The 22,470-nt window shown below is 36.3% G+C and overlaps 1 protein-coding gene across 24 annotated transcripts in view; it reads right to left on the bottom strand.

Moving 5' to 3' along the window:
- Positions 1-22,470, bottom strand: part of NRXN1 (neurexin 1) — a 633,554-nt gene that overhangs the window by 358,793 nt on the left and 252,291 nt on the right. For 15 of the 24 annotated variants that reach the window (XM_048936787.1, XM_048936790.1, XM_048936796.1 and 12 more), the window contains 2 exons: positions 15,238-15,441; positions 13,104-13,130 (listed from right to left, as the gene is read on the bottom strand). In XM_048936787.1, the coding sequence (XP_048792744.1) occupies positions 13,104-13,130; positions 15,238-15,441 (231 nt within the window). The remainder of the gene's footprint in view (positions 1-13,103; positions 13,131-15,237; positions 15,442-22,470) is intronic. The other 9 variants (XM_048936793.1, XM_048936800.1, XM_048936801.1 and 6 more) reach the window with 1 other exon arrangement.

Below are 22,470 nucleotides of genomic sequence, written 5' to 3'. Positions count from 1 at the left end.
TAATTTTGACATTGACTGTGCCCATTTATATCAAGCCATGAGTGTCAAAACTCTAAAGTACATTTTAAAAGATAGTACAATTTAAGTATGCTTCTCAGTATTTTACCTTTTTTTTTTTTTTTTTTTAATAAACAACATTACCTTTATGCTTACGCAAAAATGAAAATTAAAAAACAAAACCTTAGATATTTCATTTTACCACTACAGCTTAAACACGGTATTTTAGATTAAGCAGAAGGAAAAAACAAATGGACTGTGATTTTATTTTAAGAATAAGCTCCTTTTTTTTAAAAAAAAAAAAAACAAAAAAAAAACAGGTTTCTTTTTAAAAAACAGGTGTCTTCATCCCAAAGCACAGATATTATAAGCCTGATTTTTTTATTGCCTTACATAATGCCTAACCTAGCTCATTTCTCAACACAGTTCTCAAAAGCATTTATTGTTAGGAAATAGTTGCATTTTAATGCTAATGTTGTAAGTCACACCTAAGCTATGTAATAATTAAATCTCATACTCATTTTGTGTTTGTTTTTTAGTGGAAATGCTACTTTGTAACATTTAGCCTGTTTAAAGGTAAAGAGAATACAGTTTAAAGATTTGCAATTGTTGCTTTTATCTTAAATCTTTTAAAATGTCCTTATCATCATGGATCAAAAACCAAAATTCCTTGAGACTGCTTACTCTTGGATTCCATGCCTATTCTATGTAATTGGGATTAAAATAAGAAACATTCAAATAGACATTTCAGATTATTTTCAGAAATTAGATATAGATGAATACAGAGGGTGAACTCTGTTCTGTAAACAGCCTCCACTGACTTTGATGGGTATAGGATCGGTCTCTGATTTTTCCAGCTTATACAATGAAGACATACAAGTTTTAGCCTTCTTTTTTCCTGAACATTCCTAAACTATATCACAGAACATATGCAAAAACACTTTTGCTGATTTGGGTATTTCCTCATTACTACTGTCATGTCATCTCTAGCCCTGAGTTTCATCCCTGTGAAGTGTCCTCACTGCAGTGAAATAGTGCACAACTGATTGCTTTTAGACCTTTTCAGCTTTTGAAGAGCCACCACTTTGGCTGCACAAGACTGTGTGTCCAGGAGTTAGGATTCCCGATGCCCTTGGTATGGGCAAAGAGAAAAAAGGAAAACAGGAAGGAGAACTCAGTGTACTGGCAGTAGCATGAATATAAAGATTTAAATGTTCCAATATTATTAGAAGTGTAAATGATAGTTCTTCAAATATTTCTTATAATGAAAAAAAGACTGTTTTTCTTTCAAAATAAAATGGTAATTGTATGATACTGCATTGAAAAAAAATTGGAAAAAAAAATTATTGTAAGTGTTCTTTAAGCATTCCTTGCAATTGACAGAAGTCAGGTGTAATATTCCTTACCTTTAAGAAACAAATCTAAATAATAATTAGCAGGGAACTTCTCTTCCCTTCACAAATAGGATTTTTCAGACATACTTTTTCAGGATTCTTGACCCCAGAATAAGATGTACAAAAATAGCAGATACTTATTCCAATGAAGATTTTGTTAGGAACAAATGCGCTGAACTGTCTCTGACACCGCTTACATTCGAGGCTATTTCAGACAACTTGCATATGTAGCATTGTATTAAAAGAAAATTCACAGCAACTCTTCCAGCTTTCTTACTCCGTAGATCAGTGTATGTTTCTTTTCTATAAATGAGGCCTTTTTTGGTAACACTAAGCTTCACTCTGTATCAAGTTTCTCATGTTGCACTCCATCTGCTCTTATTAGTTTCCAAGACACGTACGTAAGTTGGCCAGCTTAAGCTTTAGTTAACTGTGACACGTGCAGTAGTGATCTTTGGTTTTACTTTTCACTGTGCATTTGCAACTGTTGGGGAATTTCATTTTGCAGTTATGGCTGGTCAAGCATTTGCATTCTAACAAGGTACACAGTCAAGCACTTTTTGCTGTCTTTTATCTGTGGTCTGTTATTTTGCTCTTTCTCTTGCATTGTAGTACAAAACTAAAGCACAAGAACACAATGACTTTTACAATTGAGTAGATGGAATTGATTTCAATGTTGTGAGAATATTGCAAATGTGGTTTTTTTGCCATTTCTTATCTCTTAAGAATTGTGCACATTGTCATTGAATGACAGTTTTATTATTGAAAAGAAAACCCAAGTCAGCTTCTTGACAAAAGTTACTACTTGCAGTTTCTTAAAGCACTCTTTGTATCTTGATTTATGTCATTTCATGAAATCTAGAATCCATACTGTAGTCTTTTCTAGCTAGTACTGTTTTATTCATAGCTGATTAGCTTGTCAACAGACTTTCCAAGTCTGTCATCTGTAAAACATTAACTGGAGCTGCAACAAAACTTCCTCCTCTGATAACCGGTGCTTTGTACAGCTGTATTCTTCTCTCCTAGGAAATTGCCTTCAAATTTGCTATAATTTTATGTAGAAAAACGGCATGAACCATTCATATTATAGTGGTAAGCACAAGAAAAATTCAGCAGGCAATCTTCACATATACCTTCAGTTTGAGTTCTAAAATAAAATCTTTAGATGCTGTAAGCATGCTGTTTGTGCTTTGTATTCTTCATTCCTGATCTGATTTCCAAAGGTTATCCATAAACAGCTCATGGCACATGAGTGAAAGATGGAATTTTTGACTTACCTGTTTGATCATCGTTTCCAGACAGAGTTTACTATTTGTAATACAAGACTTAAAGTGCAGAGACAGAAATGACAAAGAACTTCTAACTATTGAAAAGTTATTTCCATATACGTGCACTTCACTCCTTGGAGGAAAATCTTACAGAAAGCAAAATGAATGAGGAAGGGAAGGGAAAGGGAAAGGGAAGTAGTATTAGCTATGTTAACCACAGCTCCCTTTTTTTCTTTAATAGTTTTCCCTCATTCCACGTCTTGGTCTTCTTCTTGTGCCTTGTTGCTTCAGTACTGCCTAGACAAATAATTGCTGCAGAATTCTTTGCACGCTTCCCAAAGGGGACTGCATTTCAGAAAGCCAACTTTATCTCGATGTCTCAACTCAACAGAGTAATATCTCCTTTGAAGAGACTTGTCTGATGGATTGAGGCCTAGAAATCAGCTGTAAGGGAGCATAAATTAACCTCTTGACATGACATCCAAAAAAAGAAATGTGCTTGGATGGAAATTTTAACAACTACCTGAATATAATTTGTTAAAGTCATTGTCAAGAAGAGATAATAAGTAAGCAGTTATGTGGTTTCAGTAATAAGCTACTGAGTGCTTAAAATGTTATGATAGATGTTTCATGCATTTTAATGGACACCAAGGCAAAATGTGCTAGATACAGCATAAGTGTTCTTAATATAGGAAACTGCTCATCAGTGACATGCACTAGGTAGATGCTTTTAATACTATTAGCTCTTCAGTAAAGTACATTGAAAAATGAATTACAGTTCTTATAACATTAATGAAGAGTAATATTGTAGCTAAGTGCTTGCTTAGACTTCTTCATCAAGGTTAAACTTATGCAATGATGACTGCAGAGAAGCAAAGCAATGATAAAATAACCCATATTTTCAAAACAGTCATACAACTAAAGCTAATGCATACTTACATTATATCTTCTCCAGGTAAAATAAAGCACTGGCCAAGAGATGGCACAGAAAATGAATCCTGAAAACTTTTATTTACACAAATAGGCAGAGAAATCTACTTCTGCATTACAGTACTACACATGAAAAGACAAAGGCTCTCTGCGCATGCACTTTTTATCACTTTCTGTAATCAGATCTCATAGATCTTAATGTTGATAGAGTAAAACGATTGCTTACCAGGGATTTATGTCAGAGTTCCAGCAGTAGTAATATATCAGAATCATTTTAATGTAAGCTAAATTTCTATTTGGTAACTACTTTTTTCTTCTTTGAGCAGGAGGGAGTAGAATTTTTCCTATGCAGCTTCATTCTTTTAATCAACCAAACTAAGAAATACAATCTGATCTGACTTCCACTGCAATCAGTAGCACTTCTAATAATATCTGTTCTATTCATAATACTAATTAATGGGAGAAACAAACTTGGCAACTCACTTTACAATACTCTAGACCTACTGCAATGCTCAACAATTGTGTTAGTGCTAACCAAACAACCCATTCAAATCTAATTCCCTCTAATTCCAATTCTTGATCTCTTTCCTGCATCTCTAATGCATTCATTTTGTTAAAAAAAAAGACCCCACCCAAACAGCCATTAGATAAATTCTTCCCAGTTATGCCTATAGTGGTGAACATGTGATGTGCTCATCAGAAGAGCAAATGCCTACCTGCAGAGAGATGGCAATTTGTTTGGTTTTCCTTGAAAAGTACTGGAGATGTGCACTGCAGAATTGATTCACAAAGGCATTCCATTTGGAAAAAAAGCCCTAATCATTATTAATATACTTCATTGATTTGTGAACTAAAATATCAATGATTTCAGTATATTTTTAGGCAGATTTGTTTGGAAAAAAAAAAAAAAAACTCCAAGATTTTACTAACTGAAAAAACTGTAATCCAATAACAGAAAGACTGCAATATTTTTCCACAGAATTGTAATTTGTAAGCATATTTAAATGTTTTCCACAAAGGCATTAATAAATGAGCATCACAACAGCGTTATTCTTTGAAAGAGTTCTAAGCAATGAAGTGAAAAATGAATAAAGGTATTTATAGATGAAATCTGATAGCATTTCCAATCTACATTTAAAGTTAGAAGCTTCATCAACTGTGCAGTGCTGAGTTACAGTTATTTTGCCTTAGTACAGAATACTAGCAATGATTCTCTTTAAAAAGAGCTGAATACCAAAATTTCCTTTTAATGCCTCTTGGCATTAAGTAAAAAAATATTCACAATGTTAGGCACGTACAAAGCAGAATTCATCAATGGTTTACCCTAATTATTTGACTGATTTTAACTGTAAATAGCCTGGATTTTTGCCTTTAATTTTCACCGAATCTGATTACAAAGTTTAGAGGAATGGAAAGCAAATCTTCTTTTCACTGGCAACTATTCTCATTAAATACTGTTAAAGACACAATAGTGCCTTTGCCAGATGAGACCAGAAGTCCAGCTATACTTTCTGCAGTATTACACTTTCAGTGGTGACTAATAAAAGCTTGGCCATTGAATTGCCACTGTATAGTAACTACTAGCCTAATAGTTACAGATACTAGTGACTAACATTTCATAGATTTCTTGAGCTACATTAACTGCCTTACCACATGAAGTTTGTATGTATTTCAATTTCATACTAAACAACTTCTTGATTTTTTTCATAGCTGCATAGCCATATCTTTATAAAAATACGTTTTTTCTGGCTTGTCCTGGCTTCTCAACATAATAAGTCAATCCATACTTGGAAATCTCCTTGTTCCAATACTCATCTGAGTTTCTCATGTGAAACAAACTAAAAATGTGCACAACATTCAAGACATGCACAACGACTGCAAAGTAACCTGAAAGTGCTTTCTGATCTGGTCTTATCTCCTTTTCCTGTAGTTACTAACATCTTTTGGGACTTCTGGTCAGTTCTGAACACTGGGCTCTTTTACAAAGGCCATTTACAATGACTGCACAATTTTGTCAGCCCAGTGCTAACAGAATCCATTCTAACCATTAAGATTACCTTTTCTAGAAATACATTGTACATTCTAACATTGAATTCTACCTACTGTTTTACTATCCGATCATTCAGAATTCTGAAACCCTTCAGAAAATGCTTATATGCAGTTTTATTTTTATTATTATTGTTTTCCTATCTTATCACATCTGCAAACAGAATAATAGAATGGGTTGGAAGGGACATTTCAGATCATATAGTTCCAACCCCTGCTATAAGCAGGGACACCTCCCTCCAGACCAGGTTGCTTTCCTCCTCATTGCCCAATCATTTATGAGCATGCTAGTTCCTCTGAGACCATGAATAACAGAGCTATACTGTAGTCGACTGCCACCAAAGACCAATTTACTAACATGTGTTTGACATCACATGAGTTTTTACATATTCTTCTCCAGAAGAAAAAGCATTAAATAAATGACATGGTTTATTGATTGTTCTTGGTAGGCTTATGGTTGAACTTGGAGATCTTGAAGGTCTTTTCCAAGCTAAGTGATTCCATGATTCTATAATAGCAACAGTACTCCTGAAGAGAACATAATTGCTCACTATGCCTCTGAGAATGGGTTATAATGCACACCTTCTGTCACGACAAAAAAACTGGGAGGTTAATTTCAATCACCAGTCCTGAAATGTGATTTAGTTTTCCTCCTTTCATATGCTGCTTAAGAAATTCTCAAAAATAGAATGAGAGAAATTTAGGACCTGCTATTCATTAAAAGTTTGCTTTCCAATGATTCTTCCTGTAAGAACAGTGGAAACACTGAGTTTACTGCTGAAAAGTCTTTTTCATGAAAAGCCTGATAGGACTGGTATGAAAGATAACTCCTTTCATATAAATCTGGATTTATTAACTCTATTAAATCTATTAACATAGATCTCACACCTCCCAAAGATTGCTTTGTACCAGCTGGTAAAATGGTCTGTTATATGCTTGAAGCATTTTGCTTTCCTATTCATTTTTCAGGTTTTCCCTTGTCATACTATTGTTTGCTCCCCATTCCCCTTTTAAGTGTTCAGGCTCACATTTCAGAAAGAGCAACTTCAGTGAACTCCAGATCGTGCCCTTGGGCTCTGCTGATTATATTTTGGCAGCATGTTAACGTTCAAAGGGCCAACTGAAATATATCCACACCACACTTTTGGCTCACGTAGCCCTACATACACAGTAAATTGGAAATTATTTCTATCTGGCCTTGTAAAACTGAATGGTACACTGAAATACTGGGAAGTATGATACTTTGTAGCAAAATCCTGAAGTTTCTGAAAACGCACATGGTAGAGCTAAAAAGTAAGTCTGAATCTTATATCTAATTAGTTTTTCACCTTGTAATTAGGGTGTATCTCCATATTCTAGTAATTTTCAAATTCACATAAATAATCTTGTCTTTAGCCTTTTACTGCTGACTTTTTTACTGCTTCGAGCTATTACGGAGCACACAGCTGTGCTTTAATAAGGTCACACGTATACTAATATTATATATTTGAATTACTGAGGATCCTTTTAAATTAATTATAATATTTAAAGTGCCCTATACAAAATGTAGGTCTTAACAGGAAAGAAAAAAGATAAGAGAATGAAGAGAAGAAGAAAAAAAAAAAAAAAAAAAAAAAAGCATACACATGGAAAGAAAAACATCTATTTCCTAGTAAAGGAACCTGAAATTATATTTTATTGGCAATGTGCCCAAAGACCAACAGCAATTTCCACTTTTGCTGGCTAAGAAAAAGCAAGCACAAATGAAGATTTTCTAAGCAGCATGGACATAAGCTATATTGCTGTCCTTCAAGTGGACTGGAAGGATAATCAGTTCACAAGTGAGAGGAAACAGCCATTGCTTCACTCCAAAAAGCAAAAAGATCATGGGACAAGGGGACTGGCTGTACCATTGTATCTTCAGGAAGTAAACCATATCATACGTAGCATAAGCTGTATGGCACAGTCACCTGGAACGAGAAATTGGAAGATTCTGTTTAATCAGGGTTCTACATCTGCCCATGGAAACTACGGGCTGTCCCATAACTGTTCTACTCCACTTGATTGTGGTTTTACAGGCAGCTTTGTTTCCAAAGTTTTTTTTCCCTGGCCTGGTTGTTTTCAGCCTCAGTTCACACAGAGTGACAGAAACATATAAACAGGATGGGATTAGTAAAGATTCAGGATGAGGAACTAAATACTTCAGTGAGACCGGCCAGTGAAGACATAGCCTTCCTTTTTATGTCTTCTAATCTGCAAAGTATTGTCATGCCCCAAACAGAGCAGAATACCTGACTGAACTCAGAGTGAAAGTGCTCCATTAATTTGCTGTATGTCCTCTCTGGTAAAGATCTTTCGCATATTTTAGCAGGCTGCCAGCAATACTGAATGACAAACAAAGATAAAAACCACCTGATAAAATTTGAAGGCATTGTATAAGTAAACAGACCAATTACAAAATCGTGTATTTTAAAGGCAGCAACAATATTGCATCAATTTAATGAATTTCTATTTCCAAAGACAACAAGAAAGGAAGAAATAACATTCTAGTCGTTCTTGTCACCAGAGAGTGAGAAGTTAATGCATTTTTATCAGCGATTTGTTGATCGAAGTAGAATTTGCAATACCCACAAGATCACAGCTGAAGACTCTGGACTTTGCTACCAAAAGCATTCTTACAAGCATTAGTGTTCAAAAGGCTGTAGGGTGTTCATTTAAAGACTTCTCACTTTACCAAACCTATGTGTAGCGTGAAAATATGCTGCACTTAAACATTGTTGTTGGCTTTTCAACAAGTAATTCTCCTGTTATTTGTGGATAATCTAACGTAGCTCCTTGATATGCTTTGGTTTTGTAGGATGTTTTTACAAGAAAAAAGCTTAGTAACAGAAGGTAGGTATTCCAGAATAACTTACTCGTATGGGGTTTGCACTTCTGCAGAATATGCAAGTACAGAAACGATGGTACAAATGAAAGAAACAAGAGAGGACTGCAGGGAAAAACAGAAATGAAATAGTGAGAAAATAGAATAAAATAGAAAAAAATAAAGGACATGAAGAATGGATGGTTACTATGTAGACAGAAGGAGGAGTGCAAACAAACTCAACAAGAGAAGGGGCACTTTATCAGAGAGAAAGGCCTCAAAGCTCAGGAAATTTCTCTTAATTTGGAGAGGCAGACACCCAGCTAGCAAAGCAAGTTGGGACTTTCCCTGGAGTATACACGTATGCTGCCAAAGTACTCACTGCTTTGTTTCCCAGTGTTCTGCCATTCTTAGTCATTTCTAACAGAACTGCATTTGGGTAAAAGTGAAAATTGATGGGGTTGCTCCCATAGCCTACAGAAGAAAATCACTTGAACAACTTTTCAGCATCCAATAGGAAAAAATAAAATTTACCATAATTTTTTCCATATTGGAAAAAGAGCATCTGATCCAGAAATAAGAATCAGTCCCTTACCACTCAGCAGTTAAAATTATTTACTATACGAATTAATATAAATCCCCTGGCCATGTTCTGCTGACTCACAGAGATATAGGTGATACATTTTTCAGAAATAACATCAATGCAGAAAAATCTACAAAAGATGGTTACTCTTGTGAAAAATGTGCATTGTGCATAAAAAATGGGAAGCCTCAAGAGTTACAGGTGCCCAAAAATTTTCAGGTGATACAGTTTTGGAAGCATTAGAACTAGAAAAACAGGGCGTTATAGTTAAGTCAAGAAAGTAGGTCTTAACACAGCAGGAGTGAAAATACGGACATACAGCATACTTGCATACTTTGCTCACTAGTCGTTCAAAATCTGTTATGTATGTCATGTAAATTTCATAGGATTAAATTCTGTTTCTAAAAACATACAAGGAAAAAAACTGATTCAGTACATCTGAACTCAAAGCTCTTTTAATTGCATACTATAAAGCATAAATTATAATGGAAACAATGCAACCCTGAATCCGTGTGAAACTCAGAGTCATTTATAAAGGATCAAGATCTATAAGCTGTATTGAAAATGACTTAAATGGCATTTTCAGAACATAATGAAATACGTGTTGGATTTGATCTTAAAATAGCATGGGTAAAAAAGGAGAAAAGTGAGCATTGTATTAGGTGTAATAGAATTCACTTAAGATTTGAATATCTAAATAAGTGTTGAATATTTAAATTAGCATTGCATTATGCAACGTTTGTCTCCCAAAGTTGAACAGAAACTACCTCTCTCTTAACAATGGAGAAATTTATGGTCTTTCAAGCATTTCTCTGTAGGTAGCTTTTAAGGATCAGCTCATTAGTTTTCTATACGAGAGATGTAGAGTAATCAACTTAAGAGTTATATGTACAGAACACCTAATGCCAAGCAACCCTACATGTGAAGGATTTGTGCTATTTGAACCAGCATCACTCGCCTCTGTCTTACATATAAACAAAACCTGAAACAGTAGCCATACAGTAGTTTTCCACACATTTTCCTTGCAGTGTTGGTCTTAACACTGACATAAATCTACATGCAGTTTAAGAGGTCCATTTATTCCATTTGTTTAATTGACAATTTTACTTTGCAAACTTGAATGTCTGAAGAACACGTCAAAGTGATTTCAGGGTGAACAAAATCAACATTTCAGGAATGGTATTTTCTAATTGACATGTGAAGGAATTGTGAGTGTTTCTAGGTTTTATAAAGATAACATTATTTTAATGTAGCAGAAAATAAAAAAGTTTGACTTATGCTACTCAGTTCCTCAAAATTGTCATGGCATGAACAGTCTCTGCAATATTTTTAAACAGATGTTAGCTTAGTAGTAACTTGAGATATTATTAACATTCTGACATTTTTTTAAAAAGTCTTTATTTCATACAAGGAAGACCACAAAATGCCACCTCTTCTGCAACACATGACATTAGCTAAAGGTGATGTCATGACAAAGTGTAGAGCAAATCGCTGCCACAACCTGAGCTCTGACCTGCCAACAGTGCTGCTCACTTGATCTGCAGTGAGCAAAAGATAGCTTTCAGGCTACACTCAAGGGAGAAAAGAAGGTGCAATGCTTATTCACTAGTAATACATATTACTGTAGGAAACTAGGGGCTTTTTCTTCCTTTTTGACTCTTGGACAAAATACTGGTTTTTGATTGATATTTTAGGCTTCTCCTTCAAATCCAAACCAGAAAGCTGCACTCTGATCTTAGCTGTATGATTGCCACTGTATTTATAATAAATGGTATTTCATTCGCATCAGTGAAATTACGTTAAGATTTTTAAGCAACAGAAAGGCAAAAATCTGAAAAAAGCTTCTCTAAATGTGAGAAACAGGATTGATACACATCCACTTCTCAGTGGACTGAGTGAACCCCACAAAGAGCTTAAATTATTGAATGATTGTAGATTATAACAAAATAAGAGGCTCAAGTTCTGGATACTGTTGCTTTAAAACGAATTATGTGGTCCACTGAAATCCAGTACATTGTCTAACAAGAAAGCATCTCCTAAGGACTGCTCAGCACAATAATTCTTCATAACCAAAAATTAAAGCACAGAAACTGCTTATGAAACGTTACCTGTTTGTGAAAAAACCACAGCGAATGCTGGTAAGAAAGTATTGCAGTACTTACCATGACAAGTACAGAAAGCTCACAGAAAGCTGTTCAGTACGCAAGCAATAAATGGAGATGGAACTAACCATGGAAGTTCATTTCTAATAACAACAAAGCTAAAAACAAACTGTAAAGAAAGGTAGTTTATGAGTATCTGATACCAAAAATACTTTATAGAGAAGTTCCGCTGCTTTTGTAAGAGACCAAGATGATAACTGCTAATTCAATGCAGTAAACACATCACTGCTTTTTGCAATCCTCCAATGAGATGCTTATTACTTACTCCGTATTTTCAGGCGCTCTTTTGATCTGAAATTTACTTGAAAATGTATTCTGGAAAACATTTTAATTTATTTTCATGAAAACTCATTTTGTTCAAAAGAGATTTAGAAATAAAAGCCAATCATCTACTGATCTATTGATTTATTGTGCTGTGACTGTACAAGCATTTTTTCCCCCCATTATCCCTTTTCAAAAGAATTCTCCGATTCTATTAAGGAATTTAAGAAATGAGAATTATTGCTTTTGCTATGGAAAAAAAATTATTTAGCAGCAGCAGGTCTACTCATTAAGTCTCTGTTTAAAAAGCTGTTTGTTTTATACTTTGAATTTTTCCTCTAACTGGGACTCGATCCAGAGAAAAATAACAATCCTACAACTGAAACCAACAAAATGTTGTCATAATCTTAGTGGACATTCATGGACATATTCATCTTTATAACTGAACAGTTTAACGGAACTGCAACTTTTTTAACCTTTATACGACAAAACTGTCCTCACGCCTTGGTCATGCAAACATTTACTGTACTGAAAAGTCTGTCTGGATTTAAGCATGGTTGAGATGAAAAACCTGCCCCAAAAGAATTTTTCTTTTCAATCCAATTCAGTGCAACCCCTATTTTAATTTGAGGACTATAAAGCTATTAGGGGAGGTTATTTTGATGACTTTTGTGAAACTATTTACACTACAAATGCTAACCGCTAAGTTTATTGTTTAGTTTTGTTTTTATTTGCATAAAGCCAATCCTTGCCCTACAAAACCTGTTGGAAGGGGAAAGAAAAAACAACCCAAAACTCAAATCTACCATACTTACTATCAGTACTTTTGTTGACACCATTCAGGAATTCCATAGACTCAAAATAAAATCACAGTCCTTTTTCTCCTTTCAGAATATAGCCTCTTAATCCAAATAATATCAGAGAAGTTAAAATTTAGTCCATTCATCTGGCAATTGTTTCCCTCTGTTTCATAAACATGCACATCACAGAAAAAAAATGTTCAATTCAAAGTTTCTTACATGATTAGAGTGTAAAAAATCATCATAGAAGTGCAGTTATTCTCAGACTTAATCATGTCCTTACTGTAACATACTGTGTTCTCAAAAAGCTTAGCAAAACCAATTGTTTCACAAGCAGGCAGCTAATAGAGTTAATTGTCTAGGATGATTTTGAAATAAAAATTCTCGTACTGTGTACAATTATGTTCTTACATTATCACCATGGGTTGGAGGCAAAATGTCAGGAGAACTAGGGAAAGGACCAGAGGGAGAAGATACGACAGCTCATCAGAAATGTTAGAAATTTGATAAGATACTGTCAATAAAATAGCTGGATAGGAGAATGCAGTGCTACAGGTATTGTGCCATATACGTAGAATTTACTGTGCACATTTACAGCCGGTAGAATCCTTCCTTTCTTAACATTCCAATTAGAAGTTATATAGGAAGGACACAAAATGCTCACTAGAGTATATGATGACTTTTTACACATTGATAATTAATCATCACATTTCATTAATAAATTATCAAGCACTTGCAAACTGTCCACAATCATTTTCATCTAGTTTGCATATTTTATAATGGTGGAATAACATTTTAAAAAGTTTGAATAGGCACTTACTGGAATTACAGTTAATCCTGATACAGTCTAGATGGGGAAGAATAGATGAAAAATGAAAATTTATCCTTCAAGGTAATAGCTGCAGACATCCAATAAAATCACAGTCCACCCTTCCGGGGACAGACACATGCAAAAATGGCCACTCCATATCATCAGTCTTTACATACTGTTATAACCCAGATATACTGCGATAAATCTTTATAAATAGAAACGACAAATAGGGTAAAAATGGCCAATTTCAAACAAAGCTACATGGTGACAAATCTAAGTGAAAAATTCAGATTAAATGTCAAAGATGCTTAATTGAGGCAGGCTGCAACCTTTTACCCATCTGTGAAAGAACAGGTAATTTCTCTCAGTGCAATTAGAAAGTGCTCCGTCACAATGGGTCATAGAGCAAGCCGAGCCTCAGTCAGACACCTTGGACTGCTCTTGTATAGTATACCTCAAAGGCTGATCTACAACTGAATAGCAAACTGAAAAGCCAATTTCCTAGGCCTACAAATAGGGCTTTCCACATCTTTTTTTTTTAAAGTATTGAATTAATAAATGGCAAGTTACTGCGTTTAAAGCTACATTAAGGAGAAAATGATCACATCTGTAAACTGATAATTGGAGAACACTATTTTCAAACTATTTCCTTAAAATAATAATAAAAATAATAAAGGAGGAAAAAAGGTGAAATGGTGGGAAGGGCAAGAAGAAATTATATTATTAATACATGGATTTCTCCAACTATTTAAGCAGGCAAAAATTGAAAGAAGTGGGTTATTTTTTAAATAAAGAAAACGACCTAACCTGTACTGTGTTGGCTGCCTTTATTATCGCATTAAAAAAAATAAACATCTACATCAGCCTACTTGGTTCATACATCTACTCCCACTTCATACCTTTGAGGAACAGATACACCATTAAACCTAGATTTTGTTGCCATATAGCTGAGTTTGCCATGTGTCGTCAACCGCATCAGAAAAGTGGTCGCAAACAGCCAAGGAGCAACCGCCGCACACCCCCTGCTACAGAAGCCACCGCTGCCGCTCTGCTCGCCGCAGGAGCCCGGCGCGACACTAGGGGGCGCTGCGGGAGAGGAGGACGCGGGGACACCGCGCTGCCTGAGCAGGGCGTCGGGACAGCGCGCAGCCGGCGCGATTGGTTTGTGAAGCCGAAGGGAAGGTGGGGTTTTGCATGCTTCCTAGGAATCGTCTTATCTGCGGTTACTTAATAACGGGGTTATAGCTACACTGCTCTGTCAAAAGATCTCTCCACAGAACGTGGCTGACTTCACTGAACGTGCACCTTTCCTAAGTGTACTCCTTCAAATCCTGACTTGCACTTGAAAGCGCACTCTGATTTCATCATTATTCATATTCTTACTAATCAACTAGAGGAAATGATAACCTAACATTTTATCCGTATTTCAACCACAAAACCAATATATTTTTTTTCTTTGTTTTTCTTCTGTAAAAGGGTTTGTGCCTCTTGTGTTCACATGGCTGTTTGCTGAGGGCCGCAGTCTTTGGGCATTGAAGGGTTGTGTTACTGTTCGATACTACAGAAATATCACCACAGAATTGTTTAAAAAAGAGAAGATGGGTTTACCATAGATTGGATGGCTAAAAAAAGGAGACCAAGCAATCCATCAGTGGAAAACATACTTAATGAAACATTTTCCTTGTTAAAACTAGATATTCTTTGGTACATATGTATGTTGTATATTAGTTGGTGGATATAAAACTGAACTGACCTACATACATGTTGTTTCTGCTTATCTGTTTAAATTGTGCAACTCATACTGTGGAGAAGTTGAGGACGGAGACCAATCTTCCACAATGAAGTATTTTAGCCTAAAAGAGCCACTGATGAACTAGTCTTCTCTTTTTAGAACACACAATAGTACAAAAATATCGTGATGGAGTGTGTTAAGACTATATAAAGAACACAAAAATGCAAAAAAAAAAAAAAAAAAAATGGACACATTTGTGTGCGTGTGTGCATATGCAAATGTTGCGCTGACATGTGTTTATATATTGCTTCAGTTTACTTTTAATGTTAAAACAGGCTGTTTCGTAAATGTTTGCAAGCAAAAATAAAAATGTAAAGAAAATGCTAACTTCTTGGAGGAAGAGTTTGTTACCTAGGTTGACCGTTAGTTTTACTCGTCCCGCATCCAACTCCAACCGGAGGGTATCAGCAGACTCCCTGGAAGTTGTTGCCATTAAAATGCCATAAGCTCGCTGAGACCTGAACCGTAAAGAAACATCTTCTGCCTCTGTGTGCATCACAACAGGGAGCTGTATTTTCATAAACATACTTCCATCATAGCTTAATATTGTTGCCTCTGAAAACATAAGATAGAAAATCAGTTATTAAAGAAGTTAATGCGCTATTTATTGATATTGCCCAAACAGAAGATGGCAAATGTATATCCACTCAGCACGACATGGAAAAATTACATATTAAAATTATTACTGAGAAGCATAAACAACAAGTGAAAAACTCAATGTCTGTCTTTATGAGGGATATTTTGGTGCTTCTAAAGGAAACACAATTGCTCTTTTAACAAAAGTGGGTAAAATCACCTGTAAATAAATGCTTGCCAGACTGGGTCCATACTATGCAATATACATCAAAGCCTAGTAAAGCTAGTAAAAACTAGCCAGGTAAACAGCTTCTTAAAAGGTCATGTCTGTCTGTCATCCCCTGAGATAAGTGCTTCAGGATACTTTGTGCATAAACCTATTGAGGTTGCTACTACCAGTGGTGATTATCATCCAGTCAGCAAAATGAAGCCTTCAAGAATTAGGATGGAGGACATGACCATCATACATGGTTTGCTTGAGAGCAGACTGCTTCACAATTGTGATAGCTGAGGTCTGAGAGACTCAAAAACGTGTGTACAGACATGGCGACAGCCTCAACCTGAGAAGCGAGACTGGACTTGGCATATTGAGGGTAGGATTTAAAAACCCCTGAGACAAGCAAGTAACTGTCAGCTTCAGACATTGCAGAAAGTGCTCCCAGCGAGTGTTGCGGGCACAGCAGTGCAGTCATGGCCTGTTAGGTCCCCGAGCAACCAGCCACAAGTCATCTTCTCCCAGCCCCCGTACTGGTAGCAAGAATGGGAGCAGAGATGACACTGCTGCTCACAGGGAGCATGGCAGTTCCTAGAAAGCAAAGTCTGTAACGTCTTCTGAAACATAAAGCAGGATGACCAAGTGCTGCTGCCTGTTCCCCAACAGAGCCTTTGGAATTGGCTCTCAGATGGAGATGTGCTATGCTGGAAGTGGCAGCAAGCATGCAACTTTCCTTGCTCAAAGCCAGACTGCGGCCACTGCCAGGTGTTTCAGCAGGCCCAGAAGTACCATACAGCAACAGCCATTCTATATGACCTAAATCAGTAACTGAATAACAAAATACACTTATCTGAATGCAAGCTGTCTTATGCATACCTGATTGCTTGCCTACTGCTACTTTGCTAGAGACCTTTTAGCTGTCTCCGTGTTCTACATTCTTTAACACACCCCAAAACTCTTAGGTTAGAAACTGGTGAAGTGCCAGATAATGAGGACTACACAGGATATCTAGTCTTGATCTGAAAAAGGTGCAATCCTGAGGACATACCAATCCACAGAAGGAGGAAAAAAAAAAAAATGGAGCAGGCATCAGATAACATCTCAAGCCACAGGAAGGATAAACTTCAGCACTTATTCACTCAATTGACCAAATAAAGAAGAAGAGGGAAAAAAATAATATAATTACAAATCTACGAATATTAACAAGCACTAAGTACATTTTTCTTGTGCAAATCCCAGACTGGATAATTCAGTGTAGTGTACAATTTCCCTCTTGCAGTTCTTTTCTATCCCATCCCTGAAGTCAATGCTCTGTACAAACAATTGCAGGTAAGATACAACCACCTACAGCTCCAGGTGTGCAGATTCTAATTTTCACTGCCAAGTCTGCCATAAGATCTTGGACAAATAATTTAGCCTCTCTGTACTTCAACTTCACTCAGTAAAACTGAGATACTTACCTACAGCAAAGGTGTACTGTCCTCCTATACATAAATAATATCTCCAATGCTACTGTTTATTATGTTTAATCAATATAATAATTAACATAAGAATGAGAATTATTTTACTTTATGTCAATACTTAAGACACTATAGTTTGTCAAAACAGTCTGTATCACAGGTCTTGTTTGCTCTAAGAGTTCCAACCAATATGGTCCATGGAAGGACAAATACTTCCAAATATAACTGTGCAAGCACACTGGAAGCAAAAGTGATGTGTGGTATGTTCACTGATAGTGCCAGGCTTTCACACTACAAGTTTTGACAAAAATGGTTTAAGGGGAAAATGAAAGGGAAAGAAAAAGTTACTAATTCTTTTAGTGAAAATCATTAGACAGAACAAATTAGTATACATTTTCAGGTTTGACCATTTCTAACCACACGTTCTGTATGTCCTCAATATAAATGTTGTTTTTTTTTTTCTGTGAAGGACATCAATTCTTATTTCTCACCAGTCTGATGAAAGACTTCATGTCAGAAAGTTTTTCACAGGGGAACGTGCTTTGTTTTTTGTTGTTGGTTTTTGTGCCTTTTTTTTTTTTAATTGTTTGGGAGCAGTGGGGGTAGGACAGCTTACAGTTATTTCCTGTATCTTGATTATTAGTCTGTGCACAAAAGACTTACAAGATCTTTATAAAAAATAAACATGATTTAGACAATTAAAGAAGTCCAGCATTAAAAAATGTTGTTACAAGGTAATATGAGGGGAAAAAAAAAAAATGCATTGCCTACTAAAATAAGGGCCATTGGTACTACTCCTGTTTTTCATAATCTGAGCAAAATCAGATTAAATATTATAGGTTGAACACCACTCAAAAACAGTACAGATCTTTGCTGTTATATTATTTTCTGATAATAGAAAAGAAAGTTGTCAGAATCAGCTACTACGTACTGTTTGCTGTTTTTCCTATAATTATTTAGTATTCTAGAGAATGACACAAAAAGGAAAGAAGAAACTGTGTTAATTTAATCAGAGATGACCTGTGAGTGTTTAAAATCATGGAGAACAGACATGATGTGATTAGATACTCAATCCTCCTAAACCTTACTGTGCCAGCTATTTTGGAAACAGATGTTCCAAGAACAAACCAAGGAGACTGAACACAAGATCAAATGACTTAAAAGCTCCGAGGCAATCAGGAAACCCCTTCATATCAACTAGCTGCTTTCAGAATGGGGAGCTCTGAGTTAAAGGCTATCTAAAATATAAAGTTATCACAGCAAAACCCACAAAACTGTTAGGAAGCTGGAATTTCATCAAGACTTAGCACTGTCCTGAGGGCCATAACTTAAGATCAGTGATGCTATGTATCTGTAAAGTAGAAAAAAATAATAATGCTTAGTTCACTTACTTTGCTTCAGTATTTTCTGCTAAGATTGACCCTCAGGAATCCCAGATCCTGGAGATAAGAGAGAGAGAGATTCTAGGGAAAGAAAAACTTGCTCTTGGTTGAGGAGGATATTGTCAGAGATCACCTAGGAAAACTCAATGCACACAGATTCACGGGCTCCAAAAGAATGCACACACGGATGCTGAGGAAGATGGCAGAAGAGATTATCAAGCCACTGTCTATCATCTCAGATAGGTCATGGAGAACAGAGAGGTTCCTGAAGTCTGGACAATAGCTAACATCACTTCTGTCTTCAAAAAGAGCAAGAAGGAGGACCCAGGAAACTACAGGTCAGTCAGCCTCACTTCTGTCCCTGGAAAGGTAGTGGAGCAGCTTATTCTGGATATTATCACTGAGTAAGTGGAAGAGAAGAAATCAATATGGATTCATCAAAGGGCGATAATAATAATGCTTGACCAATCTGTTAGCCTTCTGTGCTACCGTGACCAGCTGGGTAGATGAGAGGAGACTTGTACCTTGACTTCAGCAAGGTGTTTGACACTGTTCCCATAACATCCTCATAAGTAAGCTAAGGAGCTGTGGGATAGATGAGAGAAGAGTGGGGTAAATTGAGAACTGGCTGCCTGGCAGAGCTCAGAGGATAGTAATCGATGGCACATAGTCTAGATGGAGGTCTGTAGATAGTTCCATAGGGATTGTTAGTGGCTCTGGTCTTCTTCAACAACTTCAGCAATCTGGATGAAGGGACAGAATGCACCTTCAGCAAGTTTTCTGATGATTCAAAGCTGGGAGGAGTGGGTGACACACCAGAGGGCTGTGCTGCCATTCATTGAGCAGGTCAAGAAAGGTGATCCTCCCACTCTACTCTGACTTGGTGAGAGCACATCTGGAATACAGTGTCTGGTAGTGGTCTTCCAAGTTCAAGAAAGACAAGGAACTTCTAGAGAGAGTCCAGCAGAGGGCAACAAAGATGATGGAGGCCTAGGGGAAAAGGAAAGGCTGAGAGACCTGGGGGTGTTTAGCCTGTAGAAGAGATTTGATTGAGAGAGGATCTTATAAATATCTAGAGGGTGGGAGTCAAGTGGATGTGACAAGGCTGTTTTCAGTGGTTCCAAGCAACAGAACAAGGGGCAATGGACAGAAACTGGAATATAGGAAGTTCTACATGAACACGAGGGCTGAAAAGCACTGGAACAAGTTGCCCAGTGGGGTTGTAGAGTCTCCTTCTCTGAAGATAGTCAAAACTCACGTAGATGCTTTCTTGTACAACCTTCTAGGCAACTGCTTTAGCAGAGGAATCACACTAAATGATCTCCAGAGGTCCCTTAGAACCCCTATGAACTAATAGTAAATATGAGACCTTTGATAGCACAGTGAGTTTCCTCTTCCCTTACTGCTGTTTTCTAATTCATTGAGGGCAAGCCTTCATGGCATGTACCATCTTAATGCTTCCCATTCAGTTTGTTTGTTTTTTGGATAGCGATAAAAATTAGTTTTAATATAAAACAAAATACGCTTGTTTTGAATCTCCTCTTACAACGAGAGCTTTTGTTTTAGTTAACACAACTGTTTCCATCCCGCAGTACTTCAGCTGTGCAGAATGGATTGTTAATTTGCAAGGTCTGTTCAATAAGATGATGATGATCTGAATGTGTGGAGGCAGCAAGTGTTACATACCAGCTGTGCAAACCTCACGGGAACATTAAATCTACAAATTTGTATTCATTTTTGGACAGACTAATTCCTATAGCATTGTGCACCTCATCTTTAAGCTCTACACTGTTAGGTCATCTTGTGTAAAGATTGACAGTCTTTTTCTCTCTTGTTTAGCTTCATCTAGTTATTAAATGCTAACAGAGCAGAATTCTAGCTCAGTGTGCTATGAGTTGTTTTATCTGTTGGAAGAGTCAAAGCCTCAACACCAAGGAATAGTAATTTTACTATCATGTCAGTATTGGAAGCATGACATTAAAAAGGAAAATATTAAAAAAAACCTTATTGAACTTTATCAACAGTAAATTTGCTGACCAGTTTCTGGGCAGCAAATAAGTACATACCAACGCATGCACTTTCTTCTTATTCACAAGAAATGAACCGTAACATGATTCACAGACTGATAAAAAATATTTTATGCATTCTTTCTTCAATATATTTATAAGCCTGACATTAGAAACCTTTCCTACTTCTGTGCTAAAAGAACAGGAGGATTCTCCTCTCCCTTTTTTCTTTCAGTTCGCTTCTGATTAAAATCTCCAGGGCTGGATTCTCTTCTTGGCTACGTAGATAATATCTACATCAGTGTCATGCCAATCACCAAGGATGTACCAGCATCCTCTTGAGAGGAGATTCAGGATCCTCATTTTCCACTTGAGATTACTTAAATCACTGAAGAGACTGATACATCCACTTTTTAGGAAATTTTCCCACCCTCAGAAATGCTCTGAAATATTTACTGGGAGAAATGACTTTGTGAATAGATACTATTTTTCAATTCATAGTCTGTTTAAAGTGTAAGAAGTATAGACCATGAATTTGAATTTCAGTGTTCTTGCTCTGAAGCTTTACAGTCAAGTTTACATTGTTTTTAACATGATGAAGAGATGCTTACTGCACTTACATTAATAAATAAAAAAGGATCTTGTTTCCTTCGGACCTCTAAAGTCCTAAAACAGAACAATTAACTTTTTCCCACTTTCTCAGATTTAAAGTGTCTGAAAATGCAAAGACTGTTCTGTAGCCCACACAGCCATTTTCAAAGATGCAGTCATCTCTGGTGTGGGCTGTCAAATCACACACAAAATTTGCCTTGAGGTGACAGAAGTCACAGCCCAGAGTCAAGCCAGAAAATTTGTGATCAATCTGGAACATCGCTAATCAACCATTCCGAGCTGTTCCAAGCTTTTCAGTTTTGACTCGGTCTCAGGAAATATCTCTCTCTCCTATCTTATTTCATTTATTAGTCTCAATTTCAATTAGATTGTATTATATTGTGTTATCTTGCATTCCGATATCATATTTAGTAAAATAAATTTTCCTCCCTAGATTGTTGCAGCTATTTTTTCCTTTCTTCCTTCCCATTTTGTGGGGGAGACGGAGGGCTGCCAGAGTCCTATTGCCCCCCTGTCACGGGCATAGATTGATCTAGTTAACTCCATGACACATACTCAGCCCTCAGCTAACTATTGTTCTTGTGTTATCTATTGGAGCTTTAGTCCACCTGGGCCCAATGCTTGAGCTTTAGGAAAATCAACAAGGGGAACCTTTCCATCTATCTGACAGAAACAACACCTGATATGCGGTTAATTCCTCAATAATCCATAAACAAAAGGGGAAATGATTCATCCCAATTCCTACAGTGGTATTTATTTCAGGACTGAGGTCCTAAGCTACACAGTAAAGGTACTAGATGTTAAACATACAGGACTAGAGTTAATCTGAATCAGAGATAGAACCACTATAATGACATTTTGACAACAACAAATGATTCTTCATAAAAATCTATCATCATATCATTTTTTTTTTTAATTTAAAACATCCTTAGATAGAGCAAAGAGATGAAAGAGATCTATTTAATTGATATGCATGGCATATATGTATTTATTGTGTATGCAGATGTTCTGCATGCACAATATCTACATGCACACATACACTAATTTAAATATACTTTCCCCTCAGAATTTCACTTGGGTAAATCTCTGAAGACATACCTTTTCCTTAACACTGAATTCACTCTTGCACACCATTCCTAGCTGTTCTGTCTAAAAGAACATTTACAAAAGGCAGACACAGATTGTGGTCCACAATGGAAATAAGATAAGAAGCTAAATTATATTGCTCTGACAGCTGCCCATCCATCTGCCATAGATTCCATAATCTACTAAAGCCAATCTACAGATTATGTGCATGTTTAAGTTTACTACAAATCTCACGTAACATCAAGAAT

Source organism: Lagopus muta, chromosome 2 (assembly GCF_023343835.1).
Source record: "Lagopus muta isolate bLagMut1 chromosome 2, bLagMut1 primary, whole genome shotgun sequence".
Classification (NCBI taxonomy): Eukaryota; Metazoa; Chordata; class Aves; order Galliformes; family Phasianidae; genus Lagopus; species Lagopus muta.
The sequence above is the reverse complement of the archived record's forward strand: the minus strand, read 5'-3'. Positions and strand labels throughout refer to the sequence as shown.